Below are 22190 nucleotides of genomic sequence, written 5' to 3' on the forward strand. Positions count from 1 at the left end.
TCCGATACGTAGCGATGCAGACAGAAGCGTGTACAGTATGAGCCAATCAGTGGCAGTAATGACAGAGCATGCGCTGTTATGCAAAAACCGCGCTACAGTGAAGCCGCAGAAGTCGAAGCGCGAAGTGGCGAGGGTTCACTGTATACTCGTATATAAGCTGAGTTTTTTCAGCACATTTTTTATGCAGTTTTTGTGGTAAAATTAGATGCCTCGGCTGATACTCGGGTCGGCTTATACTCAAGTGTATATGGTACCTTAGGCTTCAGCAATCCCGACTAGCTATATCCTAGAGAATTAAGAACCCTGAGACAAATAGATATGCACACCTATGTTTATTGTAGCATTATTCTTATGCATAATAGCAAAAAGATGGAAACAGCCGAGGATGGAAACAAAAAGCAAAAAGATAGAAATATCAATGGACAAATTATGGTACATACACACAGTGGAATACCATGCAGTATCAAATAACGACAACTCTGTGAAACACTTCATAACATGGACGAACCTAGAGGATGTTATACTGCGTGAAACTAGTCACTTACAAAAAGGCAAAGATTGTAGAAGACCACTACGATAAAAAGGCAAGAGAAGGTGGACACACGAGAGAAATATCTTTTTGCCAAAACCTGGCATGCTGAGACAGCTGCATGAGCAGGTGCACTATCATGGTGGCAAAAACAGTCTCCATCTGCCACAAATCAGGCCTTTTTTGTCGTTCACTGTTACACAATCAGAACCTCTAAATAGAAAGCTTGATGAACAGTCTGACCTAGTGGAACAAACTCCAAATGCACTATCCCCCTCACATCAAAAAAACAAATGAGCATTATCTTGACCTTTGATTTCACTTGATGAGTTTTCCTGGAGCAAGGTGATGATGGTGCATCTTCCACTGGCTTCATTGGTGTTTGCTTTCAAGGTCGTAAGAATAGCACCATGTCTCATCACCAGCAATGACCTTGGTTAAAAAGTCTGGGTCATTTCAGAGCTGTTCTTTCAAAGGATGACATGTTTCCAGTCGACGCTCTTTTTGCTGGTCAGTCCGAACCCGAGGCACAAATTTCACAGCAACCCTTCCCAATCCCAAATCTTCTGTTAAAATTCCCTGAACTGAGCTCCAAGACAGTCCAAATAACTTCCCCATCTCTTTAATGGCCCGTAGTCAGTCTTTGAGCACAAATCCATAAATTTTGTCAATGTTTCATCTGTTCAGGAAGTTGACAGACATCCAGAATGATGTTTGTCATCAATCGACCTTTTCAGTTGTTTTGTATTTATCATCTTATTGGGGGGGAGGGGCTCTTACAAATCTTATAACTATCTATCATTCAATTGTACTAAGCACACTTGTACATATGTTGCCATCAATATTTCCAAAACATTTTTTCTACTTGAGCCCTTAGTATCTGCTCCTCTTTTTTCCCCTTCCTCCCCTACGCTTGTGAATCCTTGATCAATTATATATTATTGTTGCTATTTCATGTCTTACACTGTCAGTTGTCTCCCTTCACCCAAATTTCTGTTACTCGGCCTCCTGGGGAGTGGGCTATATATCCAACCTTGTGATGGGTTTCCCCTTTCTCCCCCACCCCAGCCCCCACCATCCCCCTACCCTCATATCACTACTCCCACTACTGTTCCTAAGGGTCTTATCTGTCCTGAATTCCATGTGTCAAAAGCTCTTATCCATATCAATGTGTATACACCGGTCTAGTAGAGTTTGTAAGGTAGAACTGGGTCATAGTTGTGAGGGAAGGAAGCATTCAGGAACTAGATGTGTGGTTTGTTGGTGCTATATTGCACGAGGGTTGAATTGTCCCTTCCTTGTAACCTTTCTGTGGGGGGGATGTCTAATTGTCTACAGGTGGGCTTTGGGTCTCCACTCCAAGCCCCCTCTTTCACATTGATACAATTTTTGTTTTGGATCTTTTGGTACCTGATATCTGCTTCTGTCAATACCTCATGATCACACAGGCTGGTGTGCTTCTTCCATGTGGTCTTATTTGCTTCCCTGCTAGATGGCCGCTTGTTTAACTTTAAGCCTTTTAAAACCCCAGACACTGTATCTTTTGATAGCCAAGCACCATCAGCTTTCTTCACCACATTTGCTTATGCACCCATTTTGCCTTCAGCAATCATGTTGGGAAGGTGAGTGTCAAAGAATGCCAGGTTATTAGAACAAAATGTTCATGTGTTTAGGGAGCCCTTGCATAGAGGCCCAAAGTCCATCTGCTACCTTAATACTTAACATATAAATATATGTACATTGGCCTCTGTCACTTTCATTATAAATTAATATATTTACATATATACATGCCTGTCTCATACTTCTTTCCTATTTCCTTTAACTTTCCTCCTGTCCCACTATCATGTTCACCTTCCATTCAGCTCAGTAATTCCTCTTGGATACATTGCACTTGATCAAACCCCACAAGATATTCTACCTGCTCCTGACCATCAATTTTAGATCTCATGTTGTTCCCTTAGCCCTGAATTTTTTGGCACCCCAATCCCCCACCCCCTCCTCTCCCATTTCTACCCAGGACCGCCAGTCCCATTGTTTTCTCCTCAGGATTGTTTGTCCTGCCTATCTTATAGATAGACATAGGGCAAAAGAGAAAAAAAAGATATTTTCAGGTCTGTCTGCTGACCCTTATGAGTGTTTTCCATTCAGGTGTGATGAGGTGACAAACTCTATCCCCCGAGTCAGAAGTCTATTTCCAGGATTCCTCGGGGACTTTGTTACTTTGCTCGCCTTGTTGCCCTGTTGCACTCCATTCACGTTTCGCCCCACTGTGCGTGGGGCAGACCAGGCACACTTTCCACACGGTGTCTCCAGTGCTATCCCCCGTAGCACTATAGGTCAGTGAGAAATGTCCAGTCTTGTGGTGGGGGCCAGCCCTACAATCCTCCCTGTGCATTGGCTGTTGCAAGCAGGCATGTCATCCCCAGGACTTCATGGGCCATGATGAGGTGTTTTTGCTCTCTTCCTTTCTCTCTTAGTTGGCACCTGTGTGGTCTGGGCAGACCCACCAATTTCCTCAGGCTATATCTTCAATCCTGTCCTCTGTATTACATTCTTCTGGGGAGGAGGTCAACATAGCTCGGCTAATTAACATTTTTAAAACAGGAAAACCACTCGTACACTTCAATTTTTCCCATAGCACTGTCCTTGTGACCTTGCAACAGCACAACACTTTTTGCAGCATTTTTCCTGAGCAGGAAACAAAAAGCTCACAGCCACATGCTTAAATCAGCCATCAGAAAAAACGAGGTCGAGCAAAACTGCCTTTACAAAAATATTCACTGTGACCAGAGAAAACCTTCGATGCCACTGAGTGCACTAACTCAGAGCAAGTTGCTCCTCAATGCTCAAAAAAGGCATACTACAAAAGCTCCACCCAGCACAATTTCAGTTTGGAGGGAGTGTGAGTGTGAGTGTGAGTGTGAGTGTGTGTGTGTGTGTGTGTGTGTTTACCCAAGAAAATGACCCAGTATGAAAAGTGTTTCATAGTACACATCCCAGGCACACATTATTAGTCTTTGTGAATAGTACTGTATTGTAAGTAGACTATTGAAAGTTTTAAGCACTTGATTTTGGTCACTAATTTTCCTTCTTTTGAGGAGTTAGTTGTTTGTGTTTTCTAACGATGTAATCATATGTGCTTTCACAACAGTGTAATCATTTGTGCTTTCACAACAGTGGAAGTTCATGTTGTATTATTTATATCATTATTCAATAAGAAGGGATTTTCTTCTTGTTTATTAGATTTAAAATCTAATGATAAGTAGGTGGCAATGAAAATATAGGTGGTGAGACATAGGGAGTGTAAATATTCCAAATTGTTTCATAACAGTGCTGAATATTAGCATATTTATATGATCAGAAATTGAAAGTGATTCAAACCAACTATTCCTTCCTCATATGTAAAGTACTATGATCCAAATTATGTTGAATTTCCCTCAGGAAGATTATTGGACAATCTTATTAGCATTTAAAATTCAATATTCATTTAGATACCTTCTCAAATATAAGATAAATTCAGGGTAAAAATTATTTCTAGATCTAACGATAAAATAATTTATGTTCAACAAAGTTAATTATTTGAAATTAATAGATTTTAAAATTAAACGTATTATTGCTATTACCTAAAGTTTTAAAATAATTGCTTTACTTTTCATTTAAAAGCATATTGTCTAGATGTCTTTGAGGCCAGAAGTTCTCAACCCTGATTGCATATTAGAATCACTATGGAGTGTTTTTTTTTTAATTTAGCTGCTAAGGCCCCCTCCCAAACCAGTTATATCTGTCTCTGGAGGTAGAGAAAGAAGTATCTGTGGAGATTCTAATATACAGTGATGCCTGAGAATTACTGTCTTTGATCTTTTGTTCTCTGAATGTAGTCATGCTCTAAGTAAGACATTGTTGCTTTTAGGTGCCATCCTGACAGTTCTGATTCATAGTGACCCCACACTTGGTCCTTCAACACCCTCACAATTGTTACTATATTTGAGCTTATTGCTGCAGCCACTATGTCATGTCATCTCACTGAGAGTATCCCTCATTTCCATTGACACTCTACTTTTTAAAATAAAGGGGGGGAAATAGAACCATGTCCTAAACAAAATTACATCAAATTATGGTGAACACTCAAATAGTATCTAAAATAAGTAAAAAATAGATGTTGTTCTGCTTTCAAGTAAATGGATTAGGTACCAAGCAAGAATTAAAAAGCAAGAATTTTGTACACTTTGACTAATCCATACTCATTTAAAGATATTGTGAAAATTCACTTTGCAAATAAGAACCAGAGGACAAAACCACTAAGGTCAATTAAGTTGCAGATTAAAATTTAAATTTTGAAAGGAGCCTCTTAGCCTATCTAATATCCTTGCCAACCAGCTTATTCCTTCTCATGATATTGAGATTTCATTGTTTAGAAGCTGTGAATCAACATCTGGTGTGTCTTAGACCCATAAGCTTTGAAGCAGAGTGTTTTGAATTAGAAAGGAATAATATTTACTGCACAGTACAAAATCAAAACAATATGGTTTCATCCCTCTTGAATTTTGGCTACTGATAGCTCCACTCTTATCTGAGCCCAGAGACCATCTTAGTCTGATAACATTCCAGATTTTCCATCAAATTTTTTCTCCATAGCTGAAAACAATTCCTCCCTTCTGCTATCCCATCTGCCAGTGCTGTACAAGGTATGTATGTAAATCATTTCTTGTTAGCACATACAAGGCTGTCAAATGGGAATACAATTTTTTCCAAATAAAGATCGAATTTGACAGATACACATATTACCTGCCATTCGATTTCACTGTAATCAAACCAATCATTACTCTTTAAGAACAAACAGATCAAATCTAGAAAATCTTAAAATGAAAACTCTGGCTTTTCTTAAACACACCCTGGGAAAACAGGAAATACACAATGGAAAAACTGGAGAAATAACTGAAGAGAAGCCACGGTCCATGAAGAGTTGTGATTTACATATATAATTCTCACTAGAGAATAAAATTATTTTTATGTATTATATATTTTTATTATTTCTATTTAAGCCAAGAAAAACTTACTGGATTTCCCAGAAATGTAAAACGTTATCTTATGTAATGAATTATCCTTTACACAGAGGAAAAAAATTATCTTCTTTTTTTTTTTTAATACAGGTTCTAATTTTATTCTTATTCCTGAACTCCCTAACAAATTACCTCTCATGAATACAAGAAAAAGTTACCTGGTCTTAGAACACCATCTAGTGGAAGCCTAAAGCCAAATTAATCAGGTCAGTGCAAACTATTTGGGTGTTTTTATGTGGAAGAGCTTTCCTACCAAAACGATAAATTAGAAGAATGTGTTGAGGTAGTTTAAAATTTAGTATTCATCACCAGTCATTAAAACACATGTAAAATAAACTTGACGAAGTCGACCGAGGTAAGTCTATTAGTTTAATCTAGTGCATTTGGATGTAAGAATTTGGAATAAAGTTAAGTATCTTTAAAGATATTCTTTAAAAATGTTAAAGCAAAAAAAAATTGAGTAATTCAAATAATCTGTTTTCAATAATAATTTATAAATTACCAAGGACTCATGAGGGAGGGAGCATGGGGGCGGAAGGAAAATGAGCTAATACCAAAAAATGTTTTGAAAATGATGATGGCAACATATGGACAAATGTGCTTGACAAAAATGGATGCATGTATGGACTGTGCTAAGAGCTGTATGAGCCTCCAATAAATTATTAAAAATAATCATCTGTTTTTCATGAAATTGTCTTATAATTTAAAAAGGGGGCTTTAACATACTATCCCAATTGGATCTTAGTTTTGCAAAACAGTGTGCAATTAGCATAGTTATTCTCCAACTCTGCTTTTTGACTCAGTTTATAAATAAACTCAGGTTTCTCTACACTTGCACAAGTTTCATTTAATAATTTGTCAATAGGTTGTATCACTCATACATGATTCCATTCCCGTCTATGGGTCCCTGATAAATACACACACACACACACACACACTAGGTAAAATTAAACTGAGAATAGCTATTTTCCCCCCAAATGTTTCAAGGGTAAATAATATTTACAATCTCAATCGAGGTTCAACACATCGGACAAAATAATCATACTCATCTTCCTCTTCTTCATCCCAATTCCGCCAAATGTTTTGGTAGAAAAACCTGGAAAAAAAATTAGTATCATCAAAATTCAATCACTGGTTCAAAAGTTCAGGATTTGGGAAGAGTGAAAGCTACACTGTTTGAAAATAAATGAAAACATTCTATCAACTCTAGAAATCACCTCATGTCTTACCATTACTAAAAACTCATGCGGGACCTTTCTTTTGATCAGCTATAGAAGTTTTCTCCAGAGGACCCAGGAAGATGGTGCCTGGTTAGAATCTTCTGCCCAAGCCAGAGACCAATTTGAATTCTGGGATTTCAGATACTCAACCTGAATTTTTGGTACTCCAGCAATATTTTGGATTTCCCTCCCCACTTTTCACCCCTGGAGAATGCCATAGGGGTTGGCACAGCAGCAAGCTCCTGCAGCTCCCTCCCCCTAGCACTGGGACCCACCAGTGCAAGGGAAATCTCCTCCTTCCAGCTCCCACCCCCTCATCCCCCACAATTACAACCACGGTTTTACCTAGTGCCCCCATCCCTCTCTGACCCTGGGAGCCCTGTGTGGAGGCAGGAGCTCAAGGCAGGAGCTCGAGGTAGGAGAGCAGAATCTCCATAGTTCCACACTATATCCCAATGCACCTTCCCGCTGGATAGAAACTTCTAGCTAATGCGACCTAGCCTCACCCAGTATCTCACAGGTAGGGATCTCATCCGGTAATCCAGATGTGCAACCTGAACTCTGGGTGCTTTGTAGTAACCCAGCTTAGCACGAAGAACTCCATTTTGTTTAAAACTTCTTTCAATCCCCTGCTAGCAGCTACCTGCTCCTCACCCCTTCTTCCCCTCCTGGTCTCCTGACAGACCTTGATTCTCTTTCAAGATGCTTCCAGACCCCTCCTGCCCAACCAATATCCTGCTACCCAGTTAGCAAGAAATGTAATCTATCCTGCCAGACTTTGATTTACTACCTGCAGCTGCTACTCCTAGCCCCTCCTGGTATCATGCCTGTCGGATAAGCAAAAAATGCAACTGCCTGGTTCCCCTCCCCCACAAGCAAGCGTGTGTGCGCGTGCGCGCACACGCGCGCGCGCGCGCGCGCACACACACATATACACACACACCCTTAGGCCAGCCCTCTGCCATTAACTATAAAAACCCTTTTCTCTCTTTGCTCTGGGTTGAAGGCTTTCCAAGGTCAAGCCTCCTCTTAGCCTAGTGGTTAATAAAGGCTTATTATTACTAGTGGGCAATTTAATCTCAAGTGCATACAAGAGCTTCAAGAGTATTTTTTTATTTTTTTCCTTTTTTCTTTTATAAAACACAGGCACGCACACACAAAATTCTTTTCCTGTTGGAGAACCGGGAAATCTGTATTTCAGCAAGTCTGTGCAGCTTCCCCTCCCCCAGCCCTGCAATTTGTCAATGTGTGGACTTACCTGTTCTTAACCTCCACCTGATTAGAAGTCCCCCTTCACCTCAGGGCTCCATTCCTATAGCCTATTTCAACCCTGGGACCCTGGCAATAGAGGGCAGTTAGCAGGGGGGGGTGCAGAATCTTGATATCACCCCACTACGTACCACAAGACATTCCCTCCCTGAGAACAGGGAAGCAGTGTACTGCCAAAATAAGGGCCCTCTCCTATAAACATAATCACATCAATAGGTGGCACTCTCCCTATATCAGATACAGGGAAAATAAGTGACTCTGGTAGATTATTAAATATACTCTCCACCTTCCCCAGTCCCCACTACCTCAGGACCCTGCTCCCACTTTCTCAGTGAAACACACTTTCACATAATCTAACTAATCTAACTAGAACGCCTTTTAAAATCCCTTCTTCCAATTTATTAAAAAAAAAAAATCACTATATTTAACCAGCAGACTACCTATGATAAATACCATCCCTTAAATCCAACTTCCGAGCCCTTATCTCCTATTCTTACCACACACCCAATTCTAACTCTTTCCTTATCTCTGCACAATAAGACTTCTAGCTCCTATCTGATCTTCCTCCTCTACCCCAAAGAGCCAACCCCAACCCTCCCCCGACACACACACACAATCCAGAACCATGCACACCATCTGAAGCTGGACCACTATATGCTATGCAAACAACAGCCAGCATCAGTTATCACACACACACAAAAAGATAAACAAAAGTCAACAACTGATGAGTACCCAAAGCAAATGGAATACACACAAAAAAGAAGCTTTTGCTCTGTCAGAAAGAGAATACAGGAGGGCGAAGAAAGCTGATGGTGCCCGGCTATCAAAAAGTATAGCGTCTGGGGTCTTAAAGTCTTGAAGGTAATCAAGCGGCCATCAAGCTCAGAAGCAACAAAGCCCACATGGAAGAAGCACACCAGCCTATGCAACCACGAGGTGTCAAAGGGATCAGGTATAAGGCATCATCAGAACAAAAAATCGTACCATAGTGAATGATGGGGGGAGTGCGGAGTGGCGATCCAAAGCCCATTAGTAGGCCACTGGAGATCCCCTTGCAGAGGGGTCTTGGGGAGGAGATGAGCCAGTCAGGGTGCGATGTAACAACAATGAGAAATACAACTTTCCTCTAATTCTTAAATGTTTCCTCCCCGCTCCCACTACCATGACTCGAATTCGACCTTGCAATTCTGGTTAGACCAGAGGATGTACACTGGTACAGATAGGAACTGAAAATACAGGGAATCCAGGGCGGATGAGCCCTACAGGACCAGTGGTGTGAGTGGCGAACCAGGGAGGGTAGAGGGAGAGTGGGTAGGAAAGAGGGAACCGATTACAAGGAACTATATGTGACCTCCTCCCTGGGGGACAGACAACAGAAAAGTGGGTGAAGGGAGACGTCGGACAGGGCAAGATATGACAAAATAACAATTTATAAACTATCAAGGGCTCATGAGGGAGGGGGGAGCGGGGAAGGAGGGGAAAAATGAGGACCTAATGCCGGGGGTTTAAGTGGAGAGAAAATGTTTTGAGAATGGTGTACAAATGCGCTTTACACAATTGATGTGTGTATGGATTGTGATAACAGTTGTATGAGCCCCTAATAAAATGTTTAAAAAAGAAATACAGGAGAATGATGTTTGGGGCTATACAAGCGATCTAGGAATCAATCTTGAAAACAAAGAAAGAAATCAAAATACTAAGACCTCACACCCAAAAGAAACCCAGAAACTAAGCAATGAGATAGCAGAGATTAAAAACACAGTATACAAACTGAGCAATAGGAAGGAAAAAAATGGAAAATCAAATCAGGGAACTCAAAGACAACCATGCAGATTTCAGCAAGCAAGGGAAACAATCAAGCAAAACAGCAAAATAATCTGAAGAAAGCTTGAGGATGATGTGGGACACCACGAAGAGAATCACTGGAATACTGGAACAGGAAGACACAAACAATTCTACAGATAAAATAGGGAATTCATGGAAGAAAGTCTCCCCAATATCACAAAGGAGAAGATGATAACCATCCAAGAAGCAGAGAGAATACAAAATAGATTAAACCTCCCCCAAAATCACATCAAGACATATAGTAGTCAAATTATCTAACATCGAGGGAAAGGACAGAATCTGGAGAGTATCAAGAGGGAATAAAAGAGTCGCCTACAAAGGGAAACAGATAAGAATAAACACAGACCTCTCCACAAAAACCATGCAGGAAAGGAGAAATGGAGCAACAGATTCCAAATCTTGAAAGACAAAAATTGCCTTTCAAAGAAAGACTCCTATATCCAGCAAAGTTACCCATCAAATATCAAGGCAAAATAATAATATTCTCAACAAGGAAATTTTTAGAGAATTTATAAAAACAAATCAAGCATTACAAAAAATATCCAGATCTTTATGGTCAGAAAACCAACAATGGCAGCACACACACGAGGCCACCCAGAAGTCAACACACTGAGTGTACTGACAACAGTACTCAAGACAATACAGACCAAGAGGAGAAACAAAGACATGGCTAAATGACCCATACTCCCCCACAAAAAAGGAGGAAAATACCAAACACAAATAATATGAGATGATAGCAAATAATCTACATTTTGAATAACACTGAATGTCGATGAATTAAATGCACCAATCAAAAGACAAAGAGTAGCAGACTGCATAAGAAAACAAGATCCATTAATCTGCTGCCTTCAAAAGACACCTTAAACTCAGAGACAAAAACAGACTGAGAGTCAAAGAATGCTGAAAATTTTACCAAGCTAATGGCAATTAAGAAAAAGCAGGAATAGCAATATTAATCACCAACAAAATAGACTTCAAAATAAACATCATGAGAGACAAGAATGAGCATTACATAATAACCAAAAGATAAATAAGAACACATAATCATAATGAACATACTGTATATACTCGTGTATAAGCTGTTTTTCGGCACAGTTTTTATGCAGTTTTTGTGGTAAAATTGGGTGCCTTGGCTGATATTCGGATCAGCTTATACTCGAGTAGATATGCTACATGTGCCCAACAAACGACTCCCTAAATATATCAACCAAACCCTCAGAGATGAAAAGAGAAATCACCACATCAAAGATAATAGTAGGAGATTTCAATACAGCACTCTCAAAGATAGATCCACAGGAAAGAAACTGAAGAGCTGAACAACACTTTTGTTCAAACAACTCAACCTCCTAGATATTTAGAGTTCTCTAACCAACAGCAAAAAAACATTCTTCTCCAACACACATGGCACATATTGCAAAACAGACCAATGCTAAGCAATAAAGCAAGCCTTAACAAATTCAAACACAGAGATCATTCAAGCCATCTTCTCTCACCATAGTGCCATAAAACTGGAAATCAACAACAGAAAGAATAAAAACAAATACACAGAGATTCAACAACACACTACTCAAAAAAGACTGGGTATTAGCTCAAGTAAGAGATGAAATCAGGAGGTTCCTAGAAACCAACAAGAATGATAATACAACATACCAAAACTTACGGAACACAGCAAAAGCAGCTATCAGGTTAGTTTATAGCAATTAATGCACACAAGAAAAAATCATTTCAACTCATTAACACAAACCCCAACAATTACAAGAGTCAACAGCATAGGCCCTCCAAGAATATAAGCAAATAAATCATAAAAATTAGAGCAGAAATAAATGATCTAGAAGCAAAAGAGAAAGAGGGAGAGAAATCAACAAAGCAAGAAGTTGGTTCTTTGAAAATATCGACAAAATTGACAAACCGCTAGCAAAGTTAACAAAGATAAAGAAAGCAGACAACAATGTTTAGAAGTAGAGATAAAACAGGTGACATCACAACAGATCCAAATGAAATAAAAAGAATAACAGTATTATGAAAGACTATATTCCAACAAATTCAATAATCTAAATGACATAAACAAATACCTAGAAATACACTCTCTTCCCAAATTAATGCAGATGGACATTAAGACCTTGAACAGACCCATAGCAAAAGAAGAAATCGACAAGTTCATCAAGAAACTCCCAACCTTCATGAGGGAGGGGGGAGCGGGGACGGAGGGGATAAAAAGAGGACGCGATGCCAGGGGCTTAAGTGGAGAGCAAATGGTTTGAGAATGAGGGCAATGAATGTACAAATGTGCTTTACACAATTGATGTATGTATGGATTGTGATAAGAGTTGTATGAGCCCCTAATAAAACGATTAAAAAAAAAAAGAAACTCCCAACCTAAAAATGTCCAGGACTGATGGCTTCCCAGGAGAATGCTACAAAGTATTCAGAGAACTGTCACCAATTCTACATAAACTATTCCAGAATATAGAAAGGGAGAGCAAACTCCCAACTCATTCTACAAAGCCATCACAAACCTGATACCAACCAAAGACCCCACAAATACAGAAAACTACAGACCCATACCCCTCATGAAAATAGATGCAAAATATTCTCAACAAAATCCTGGCCAATAGAATCCTGGTCATAACATAAAAATAATACATAGTGACCAAGTGAGATTCATACCAGGGAAAGATGGTTCAAAAAACAATGAATGTAATCCACCACATTCACGAGAAAGGATAAAAACCATATGATCATATCAATGTATGCTGAAAAAGCATTTCACAATATCCAACACTGGTTCCTAATAAAAACAGTTACAGTACTAAGATAGTTATAGATGGGAAATTCCTCAACACCATAAAGGCTATATATGAAAACCAACAGTCAATATCACACTGAATGGAGAAAAGCTGAAAACATTCCCACTGAATACGAGAATCCACAAGGATGTCCTTCATCACCACTCTTATTCAACATTGTGCTGGAAGTCCTAGAATACGAGAACAAGAAATTAAGAGAGTACAATTGGGAAAAGAACAAGTGAAACGCTCCCTATTTGCCAACAATATGGAAACAATTGAGGAATTTAATAAAGTAGCAAGAAACAAAATTAACAAGCAGAAGTCAGTTGGACTCCTATATACTAGTGATGAGAGTTCAAAAAAAAAAAATCAAGAAAACAACACCATTTGCAATAGCCACACAAAAATGGAAATACCCAGAAATAAACCTAACCATAAGAAACAAAAGACTTGGGAGGGAGGAGAAAAAATGAGGAGCTGATACCAAGGGCTCAAGTAGAAAGCAAATGTTTTGAGAATGATGATGACAACAAATGTACAAATGTGCTTGACACAATGGATGCATGGATTGTGATAAAAGTTGTACAAACCCCCAATAAAAATTATTTTTAAAAAAAGAAAAGAAACAAAAGACGTAAAGAAAACTAGAGAACATTATTACAAGAAACCAAAAGAGACCTAACAAAAATGAAAGAATAGCCCATGTTCATGGATAGGAAGACTCAATATTGTGAAAATGTCAGTACGATCTAAACCAATCTACCAATTCAGTGCAATGCTGTTCCATATCCCTACATCATTCTTTAAAGATATGGAAAAGCTAATGACCAACTTCATAAGGAGAGGAAAGAAACTCAGGATAAACAAAGAACTTCTCAAAAAAAAGAACAAGTAGGTGGTCTTGCACTACTTGACCTCAAACCTACTACACAGCCACAGTTGTCAATGGAACCAGACAGAAAACTCAGAAATAACACATCTGCCTACAGACAACCAATTTCGACAAAGGCCAAATAAACATCAAATGGGACGGAGATTACCTTTTCAATAAAACTCAAGGTGCAACAGAGACCTAAATGTAAGACCCAAAGCTATAAGACTCATCAATGAGAAAATTGGGACAAATGTAAGGGCCCTAGTGTAGGATATTCACGGGCTAGCAAATATAACAAAGGAGCACCCACAGTGGAAGACAAAGTAGATGAATGGGACCTATTAAAAATAAAACACTTGTGAACATCAAAAAATTTCATCAAAAATGTAAAACGAGGGCCCAAAGATTGGGAAAAGATATTTAGCAATGACATAATGGACCAAAAGACTAATTACTAAAATCTAAAGACTACTATTATAAACCCACAAGAGAAAACCGAATAAGCTTCTTAAAGGTGGGCAATTGACCCAAATAGACAATTTACAAAGCATGACATCAGAATGGCTAACAAGCACATGAGGAAATGCTCTTGTTCACTAACCATCCAAGAAATACAAGTCAAAACAATGATGAGATACCAACTAACACCCATAAAAAAACAACAACAGAACAACAAATGCTGAAGAGGGTGTGGAGAGACTGGAACTCTTATACACTGCTGTGGGTTTGTAAATACGTACAACCACTGAGGAAAGCAATATGGCAATTCCTAACAGTTGGCAATAGAAATATTACATGACCCAGCAATACCATTGCTGGGTGTATACCCCAAAGAAATAAAGAGACAGACCACGAGCAGATATATGCTCTCCCACATTCATAGCAGCACAGTTCTCAATAGCAAGAAGTTGGAAACACCTTAAATCCCCATCAGTAGAAGAATGGATAAAAAAAAACAACAAAAACTTTGATATATACACATAATAGAATAGAATACTATGCATCCCTAAAAAACAGTGATGAAACCATGAAACACCTGACATGGAAGGATCTGGAAAACAATATGCTGAGCAAAGTTAGTCAATCACAAAAAGGACAAATACTATAAGAGTCCACTGCTGTAGGGACATGCACCAGGGCAGGCACAGGCTCAGGTTTGCTGGTCATCCAGTCTGCTCTACATGGCAGCCAGACAGCTTGACAAAGAGCATGACTGGTGTCAATGAACCCTGTGCTCCCTATGTGTGCACCTTGAAGGTCACTTTAGCAGAGGGGTCAGCTGAGATCAGATTTTCAAGAGGGAGAGGAGAGGATGACTCCTTAGTGGCTGCCAGGCAGAGTTGTGATGAAGTCCCCCAGACGGACAGAAAGTCCTATCAGAGTGATGAGAGATACTGATAAGAAAGTCAAGTCAGGAGGGAGGAAAAGGAAGCAGACATATCTGGGAGAAGGCAAGTGGATGCCTATTGGTAGAAAAAGGATGAGGACCAACTTCCTAGTGGGGGCAAAATGACTAACAATACATTTAAGGGCTGTAAGAGGGTAATATGCACCTAATAAGCTACATTGGCCCGAATTTCTGTACACCCAATGGGGGCCCAGGCCAAGTGCCACAGAGCACTGGGGCATTCAATCCTGGATCCTCAACGTGCACAACACACTCCAAAGGCCATACAAGAGGAATCTGATGTGGAAATCCTACTAAGTGAACTAGACTCTACCACGAACACGCCTTCAAGCTGAGGACTTAAGACTGAAATAACATGGTGTGTGAAGAAGCAGAAAACAGCTATCCCAAGAGTATTAGTAGGTGAACCAACATTGACCTGCTACTTCAATGCCTTACTTGCTATATTAAGATATGTATTAGGGCAATGAATGTACAAATGTGCTTTACACAATTCATGTACGGATGGATTGTGATAAGAGTTGTATGTGCCCCTAATAAAATGATTTTTTTTTAAAGATATGTATTATTCTGGCAGACCTGTGATTGACATTGTCAGTGAATATTATTGTAAGTTTTGCCTGAAATAAACTCCCATTGCTTGTGTAAATAGCATCCAGTCACGTAAGGATTTATTCTGTACAAGTGAATAATTCAGGTATTTCTATGTGTAGTTAGCCTACATTTGTTCAGTCTCCCTCTCTCAATAGTGTTTTCAAAATTAGTACCATGGACTAATCAATGACACTATTAACAGAATGGTCCTTAGGCTCCAGAGAAATGATCAATAAGATTCTCTACCATAAATTAAAAAGGATGCTTTTAGCAGTGGTTCTCAACCTGTGGGTCGCGACCCCTTTGGGGGTCGAAAAACTCTTTCACAGGGGTCACCCGATTGAATACACTTATGAAGTAGCAACAAAAATAATTTTATGGTTGGGAGATTCAACACAACATGAGGAACTGTATTAAAAGGTTGCAGCATTAGGAAGGTTGAGAACCCCTGAGAGAGCCAGAGGCAGATTAAAAAAACCAGAATCTTCAGGAATGGATTTTGGGTATGCACTTAATCATAGCTCCAATCTAAGAACAATTAGCTCTTACGACATGGCCCTGATCAATATTTTCCCTCCTGAATGAAACAGAAGCTATGGTTGCTTATAGCAAAGTGTGGTGAGGAAATTGAATGGTGCCCAGCTATCCAATAGAAAAGCACCTGGGGTCTTAACGGCTTATTTCCAAACTAACAGCCACCTAAGTGAGATGTCAACTAAACCCACATAGAAGAAACACAGCAACATCTGGGTCCCAAGGATTGTAAATTCTATCATCCAAATTCAAAGAAGGGAATAGTATCGGAGCTTAAATTGGGAGATTCTGGTTGGCAAAAGGCTATAGACAGTAGAAGCCCAAAATATATTTACCAAGTTTGTGCTAGTCTGGGTACTTTAGAGAAACAAATCCACAGAAAATCATGTTTAAGAGAGAATTGTATATAAAGGTTAAGTGTGCATTAAGAAAACATCCCAACCCAGTGCTGCCCAAGCCCACAAGTCCAACATTAACCCATTAACCCATATACCCAACACCAATCCACAAAGTCCTCCTCCATCTCACAAAACACACACTATGATGCCGACTGCAGGAGGAAAGGTGAGTCAGTGAATATGTTAGCATCTCAGTGCTGGCAGGGGTTTCCACATGGCTGCTCCAGCACCCAGGGCTGCATCGGGGTTAGGTCCATGTGGCTTCTCCTCAGGGACATCTTGCAGGAAGTGAGCCTTGTCAGCTAAAGCAGGGAACTGGCTAAGGCAGCTGCACCCTGGTCTGACTATCAGAAAGCAAGGGACCCGAGAACTAGAAAGGCGAGGCTCAGCAAGCCATTTATTCCTCTGGCCTTCAATTAACCCCACATGTGTTTATCAGCCAGGTTGGCACAATAAACTATCTCAAAGTTCTTCTACAGAGGGAATAAGCCTCTGGGGATGTCCCTCTAAACATAATTGAGCGGTGGGAATAAACTGGTTACCAGACAGAGAGTATTAGAGAGACAATTATAATACGTTAAAATGATAAATCTGACATGACTGGCTAAAACCTTGTCACTTGATCTCCCCTCTGATATATGTTAGCCTTGATCTGGTTTTCAATGTTCTCTGTTCGTTTGTTTGTTTTCATGTTGGGGGTTATCTGTTATATTTTGTCACTGTGGGTAACCTTGTTGAATCGTTGCTATGTGTTTTCCTGTGTTATTTGATATATGAAACCCAGGATTAATGAACCTCCAGAGACAACAACTAGAATAAGAGTCCGTGGGGTGGGGTTATAGTGGGAAAGGGAGGAGTGGGTTAAGGGGATGCTGATATCAAGGAATTCAAGAAGGAAGAAAATGCTTTGAAACTGGTTTTTTGAAGCAGTTGTACAATATTTCTCAATGTGATTGAACTATGGAATGGTATGATGCCTAGATTAGCTCCTAATTAAATGATTTGGGAGAGGGAAAAAAAGTTTCTCCACAGCAATGGTTCTTAAGACTTTGTTGTTGGTTTTTTTTGCCCAAGAAACTATCATCTGAAACTCGGCGGATGGTAATGCCATTTACCATGATAAGAAACAGGCTTGGGGTTGAAGATAAGAGTTCAGTTTTCACTGTGAAAAAAGGGTGAGATGCCTGACCTCCAAGTAGGTGATGTCAAGTAGGTAAATACACAAGTCTAGAGCTCAAGGAAAGGTCAGGACAAGAGAAATAAATGTGAATTGTAGCATATTGATGACATTAAAGCAATAAATAATGAGATCATCTAGGAATATATTATGGAGCAGTGGTTCCCAATGCTGGCTGCTATTAGAACTCCCTGGGAAGGTGTTTTATTAGAAAATTTCAAACATACACAAGAGCAGCAGAGAAAATTGTCTAACATGTACCCATCATCTAGGTTCAACTCACAGCAATTTTCTTTCATTTCTACCCCAACCTTCGCTGCCTCCTCCCCACTACTACCATGACACTTTTGTAGTAATCCTCAGATATACCAGTATACTGTTTATAAAAATTAGGTATATCTCTCTAAAAAACAACTTTTTACCAATAATAATTCCTTATTATTACCAGTCAGTGTTCAAATTACCTCCACTTGTCTCTCCTTATTGTTGCTGCTGTTGGTTTACAATTGACTTCTTCAAATCGGGATCCAGACAAAGGTAAGCATTGCATTTTGTTGCTGCCCCCCACTGCCGTGGAGTCAGTTCCAACTCATGTTGGCCTTATAAGACAGAGCAGAACCGCCTCAAAGGGATTCTATGCCTGTAAATCTTTATAGGGGCAGAAGCTTCATCTTTCTTGGGTGGAGTGATAGGTGGACTCAAACCAACCTTCAGTTAGTAGCCCGATGCTTAATCCATTGTGCCAGCACGACTCCTTATTTAGTTGATGCCACTTTTAAATCACTTTTATGCCACAGATTACCCTTCTTTTTCTCCTTGAAATGAAGTTAGTTCCAACACTATGAATTTTATTGATTATATCCCCATCGTTGTTTCACATGCTCTTCTCATTTTTAGTAAAATAGAAGTGCAATCTAGAGACTTGATCAGCTTCAGGCAAGATTTTCCGGCAAATATACTTCAAGGGAGGCATAATGTACTTTCCTCAGGACGCACATAATACCTGATAGCCCCTCTTTTTGTGAGACTTGGCTTGATTAGTGGAATCGGGTGTTGTCAGGTTAATCCATCCACTACCAAGTTCCCAGTCATTTCCAACCTAATGATTTTAACAGCTCCTAAGGCTTATTGCAGGAGCCCCATTGAACTGGTAAGCATAAGATCAGCAGTTCAAAACCAACAGTCACTCGGCAGGTGAAAGATGAGGCTTTGTACTCCAGTCGAGAATTATAGTCTTGGAAACCCACAAAGAAACTCCACTCTGTCCTATAAGGTCACTATGAGTCAGAACAGGCTCAATAGCAGTGAGAGGGTTTATCAGTGGCTACAAAATAGTGGTATTTTGATTCTATGATTCCCTTTTCATGAATTAGTTGGAATACTGCCATAAGGAAAATACCTAGGTGATTCTAATGTGCTTCCAACACTGATTCTAGAGAAAGAAAGAGCAGAGGGGCAAGAATTTGCATTCTCAAGTTTGAGCACAGGAGGAAGTGGTAACCAAGGTAGCAGAAAAAGAAAGCCAGATTGAGGCCAAAAAAAATGGATGCCCCAGAAGCTAAGAGAAGAGAGTATGTTAGGAAGGTGGGAATGTATCTCATGATTGAGCAAGTTCACTCTTAGGGATATACCTTAAAGACTTCAAAAGCAGACACTCAGATAAAGATTTGTACACATGTGTTCACAGCATCACAATTCACAATAGACCCAAAGTGGAATTACCCAAATGTTGATCAATGGATGAATATGTAAACTAATTATAATTGTAAGTATAAACTATGTATAAACATAGTATATACATACAGTGGAATATTATTCAGCCTAAAATGCTGACATGTAGTATAACATGGAGGAATGAATGGGGAAAGAATGCTAAGTGAAAAAAGCCAGTCATAAAACCACATAGTGTATGATTCATTCATATGAAATGTCCAGAATAGGTTAATGTACAAAGACTTGAGTCCCTGGGTGGTATAAACGGTTAACACACTTGGCTGCTAAATAAGACATTAGAAGTCTTCCCAGAAGCATCTCAAAAGAAAGACCTGGCAATTGCTTACCCCCACCTCCCAAAAAACAGCCATTGAAAACCTTAGGGGGCACAGTTCTACTCTGACATACATCAGGTAACCATGAGTTGGAGTTGACTTGGTGGCCACTGGCTAGAGACAGAAAGCAATTGCTTAGGAAGTATGTAGGATGCGAGGAGGGAACATGAGCTAATAGCCAAAAGCACAGGGTTTTCTTTTTGAGAAAAGAAAAAGGTTTTCAAATTAAGTGTTATTAGGTTGTAATGTACACTTAAAACGGGTGAACTGTATGCTATGTGACAACCATAAGTAATGCTGTTTAAAAATGTAAAAGGAGTGATCAAATACCAAGAATGTGGCTGAGAGGTCAGGCAAGATGAAATTAGACAGGATTGGACACAAGAACATGGGCATGTTGGGTGGGCAGTGGTAAGGTAGGGACAGAACACTATAGGAATGCAAGGAATGCTGTGACCATATGTAACTTTCAAGAAGTTCTGCTGTGAAAGGAAGGAGCCATGGAATGGAAACCCTTCTTAATTCTTGCAGATTAGTCGCTTCACTCTCTAGAGCCCATCCTTAATTTTTTTTTTTTTTATGAACTCCAGAATCTCTCTTCTCAATTAAAAGCCCCTACTGACTCCCTATTGCTCTCAGAATGCAATCCAACGCCCCTGAGCTTGATTATTGCAATTGAAGTCATAACCTGGCTCTAAACCAGGCTGTTTTCAGAAGAGGATGTGGAACAAAGAAAATCACTGCTGATGTCAGATGACTCTTGACTAGAAGCAGGGAATATCTGAAAGATGTTTACTTGTGTTTTATTGACTATGCAAAGCATTTGACTTTGTGGATCATAAAAATTATAGGTAACTGTAGGGAGAAGAATGGGCATTCCAGAACACTTCATTGTGTTCATTCGGAAATTTACATGGAACAAAAGGGCGGTTGTGCAAACAGAACACGGGAATGCTGCCTGGTTTAAATTCAGGAAAAGTGTGCAACAGGGTATCCTCTCACTATACTTGTTCAATCTGTATGTTGAGCAAATCATCAGAGAGCTGTAATACATGAAGAAGGCAGCATCATGAAGGCCTATTAACAACATGTGATATACAGATTATACAGCCTGTTTGATGAAAGTGAGGAGGACTTGAAGCACTTGCTGATGAAGATCAAGGATTATACCCTACAGTATGGGTTACAATTCAATGTAAAGAAGACCAAAAGCATCACAATTGAGCTAGTAGGTTAACATCATGATAAATGGAGAAAAACTTGAAGCTGTCAAGGATTTTGTCTTGCTTAGATCCATAATGTTCATAGAAGCAGCAGTCAAGAGATCAAAAGACTAGTTGCACTAGGTAAATCTGCTGCACAAGAGCTCTTTAGAATATTGAAAAACAAGAATGTTATACATTGAATACTAAGGTGCACCTGATCCAAGCCACCTGACCGAAGAAGAATGGAAGCACTTGAATTTCAGTACTGGAGAAGAATATTGAAAATACCATGGACTACTAAAAGGACAAACCAAGCTTTCTTTAGAGTATTACAACCAGAGTGCTCCTTAGAGGTAAGGATGACAAAGCTTCATCTTACATACTTTGGACATGTTATCAAGAGAGACCAGTCCCTGGAGAAAGATATCAGGTTTGGTAGAGTAGAGGGGCAGAAATAAAGAGGAAGGCCCTCAAGCAGATGGACTGACACAGTGGCTGAAACAATGGGCTCGGGCATAGGAACAACTGTGAAGATGGCTCAGGACGGAGCAGTGTTTCTTTCTGTTGTGCATAAGGTCCTTGTGGTCAGAGCCACTTAGATGGCACTTAACCACACCATACCACCTCCCCTACCTTGGAGCTCCGGAATGCAACATTCCTAATCTATACCCAAGCTAGCCCCAAAGAAACTCCCCTTTACAGAAATATCAAGTGTCCAAAGCTCCAAACTCTTGCCATAGTGCCTTTTTACCTTCTTTACTTGGTAAACTGACATTAACATTTCATGTCTGAGCCCAATTATCATCTTCACCAGTAATGTACCCCAGGCATGCACAGAGCAGTCACATCTGCAGGCCCTCCAGTATTTCATCTCTCAATCTAGCAACCTGGGTGTCACCCTCATCCCACAGATCTACTTCTCCAGTAAGTCCAGGGCATTATTCTACTTGTGCAATGAACCTCAACTGGTCTTCTCCATATCCGCTCCGATCCACATGTGTCTCTGGGCTCCCTATTCTACCACCCTCCATTTGTTTTCTACATAGCAGCTTTTTTTATTGTGGTGAAGCACATATATCAAAATATTCAACTAATTTTACATGAAAATTCACTGGCCTGCAGTCCACAGAGAGGACCACATGGCCAACCCCACTATGAGACGAGATGCTCCTCACTGGCCCATGGCCCTGCGGGGGACAACACCAGGAACACAGTGTGGGAATTGCGCCTGATCTGACCC

The 22190-nt window shown here is 39.8% G+C and overlaps 1 protein-coding gene across 1 annotated transcript in view; it reads right to left on the reverse strand.

The window, feature by feature from the left end:
• SHCBP1 (SHC binding and spindle associated 1) overlaps positions 1-22190 on the reverse strand; it is a 51113-nt gene that overhangs the window by 18389 nt on the left and 10534 nt on the right. The window contains exon 5 of the mRNA XM_004704703.3: positions 6593-6685. Coding sequence (XP_004704760.2) covers positions 6593-6685 — 93 coding nt within the window. The remainder of the gene's footprint in view (positions 1-6592; positions 6686-22190) is intronic.

The sequence above is a fragment of the Echinops telfairi genome, unplaced genomic scaffold (assembly GCF_000313985.2).
Source record: "Echinops telfairi isolate 266 unplaced genomic scaffold, ASM31398v2 ScPeMD7_2291;HRSCAF=2852, whole genome shotgun sequence".
Taxonomy (NCBI): domain Eukaryota; kingdom Metazoa; phylum Chordata; class Mammalia; order Afrosoricida; family Tenrecidae; genus Echinops; species Echinops telfairi.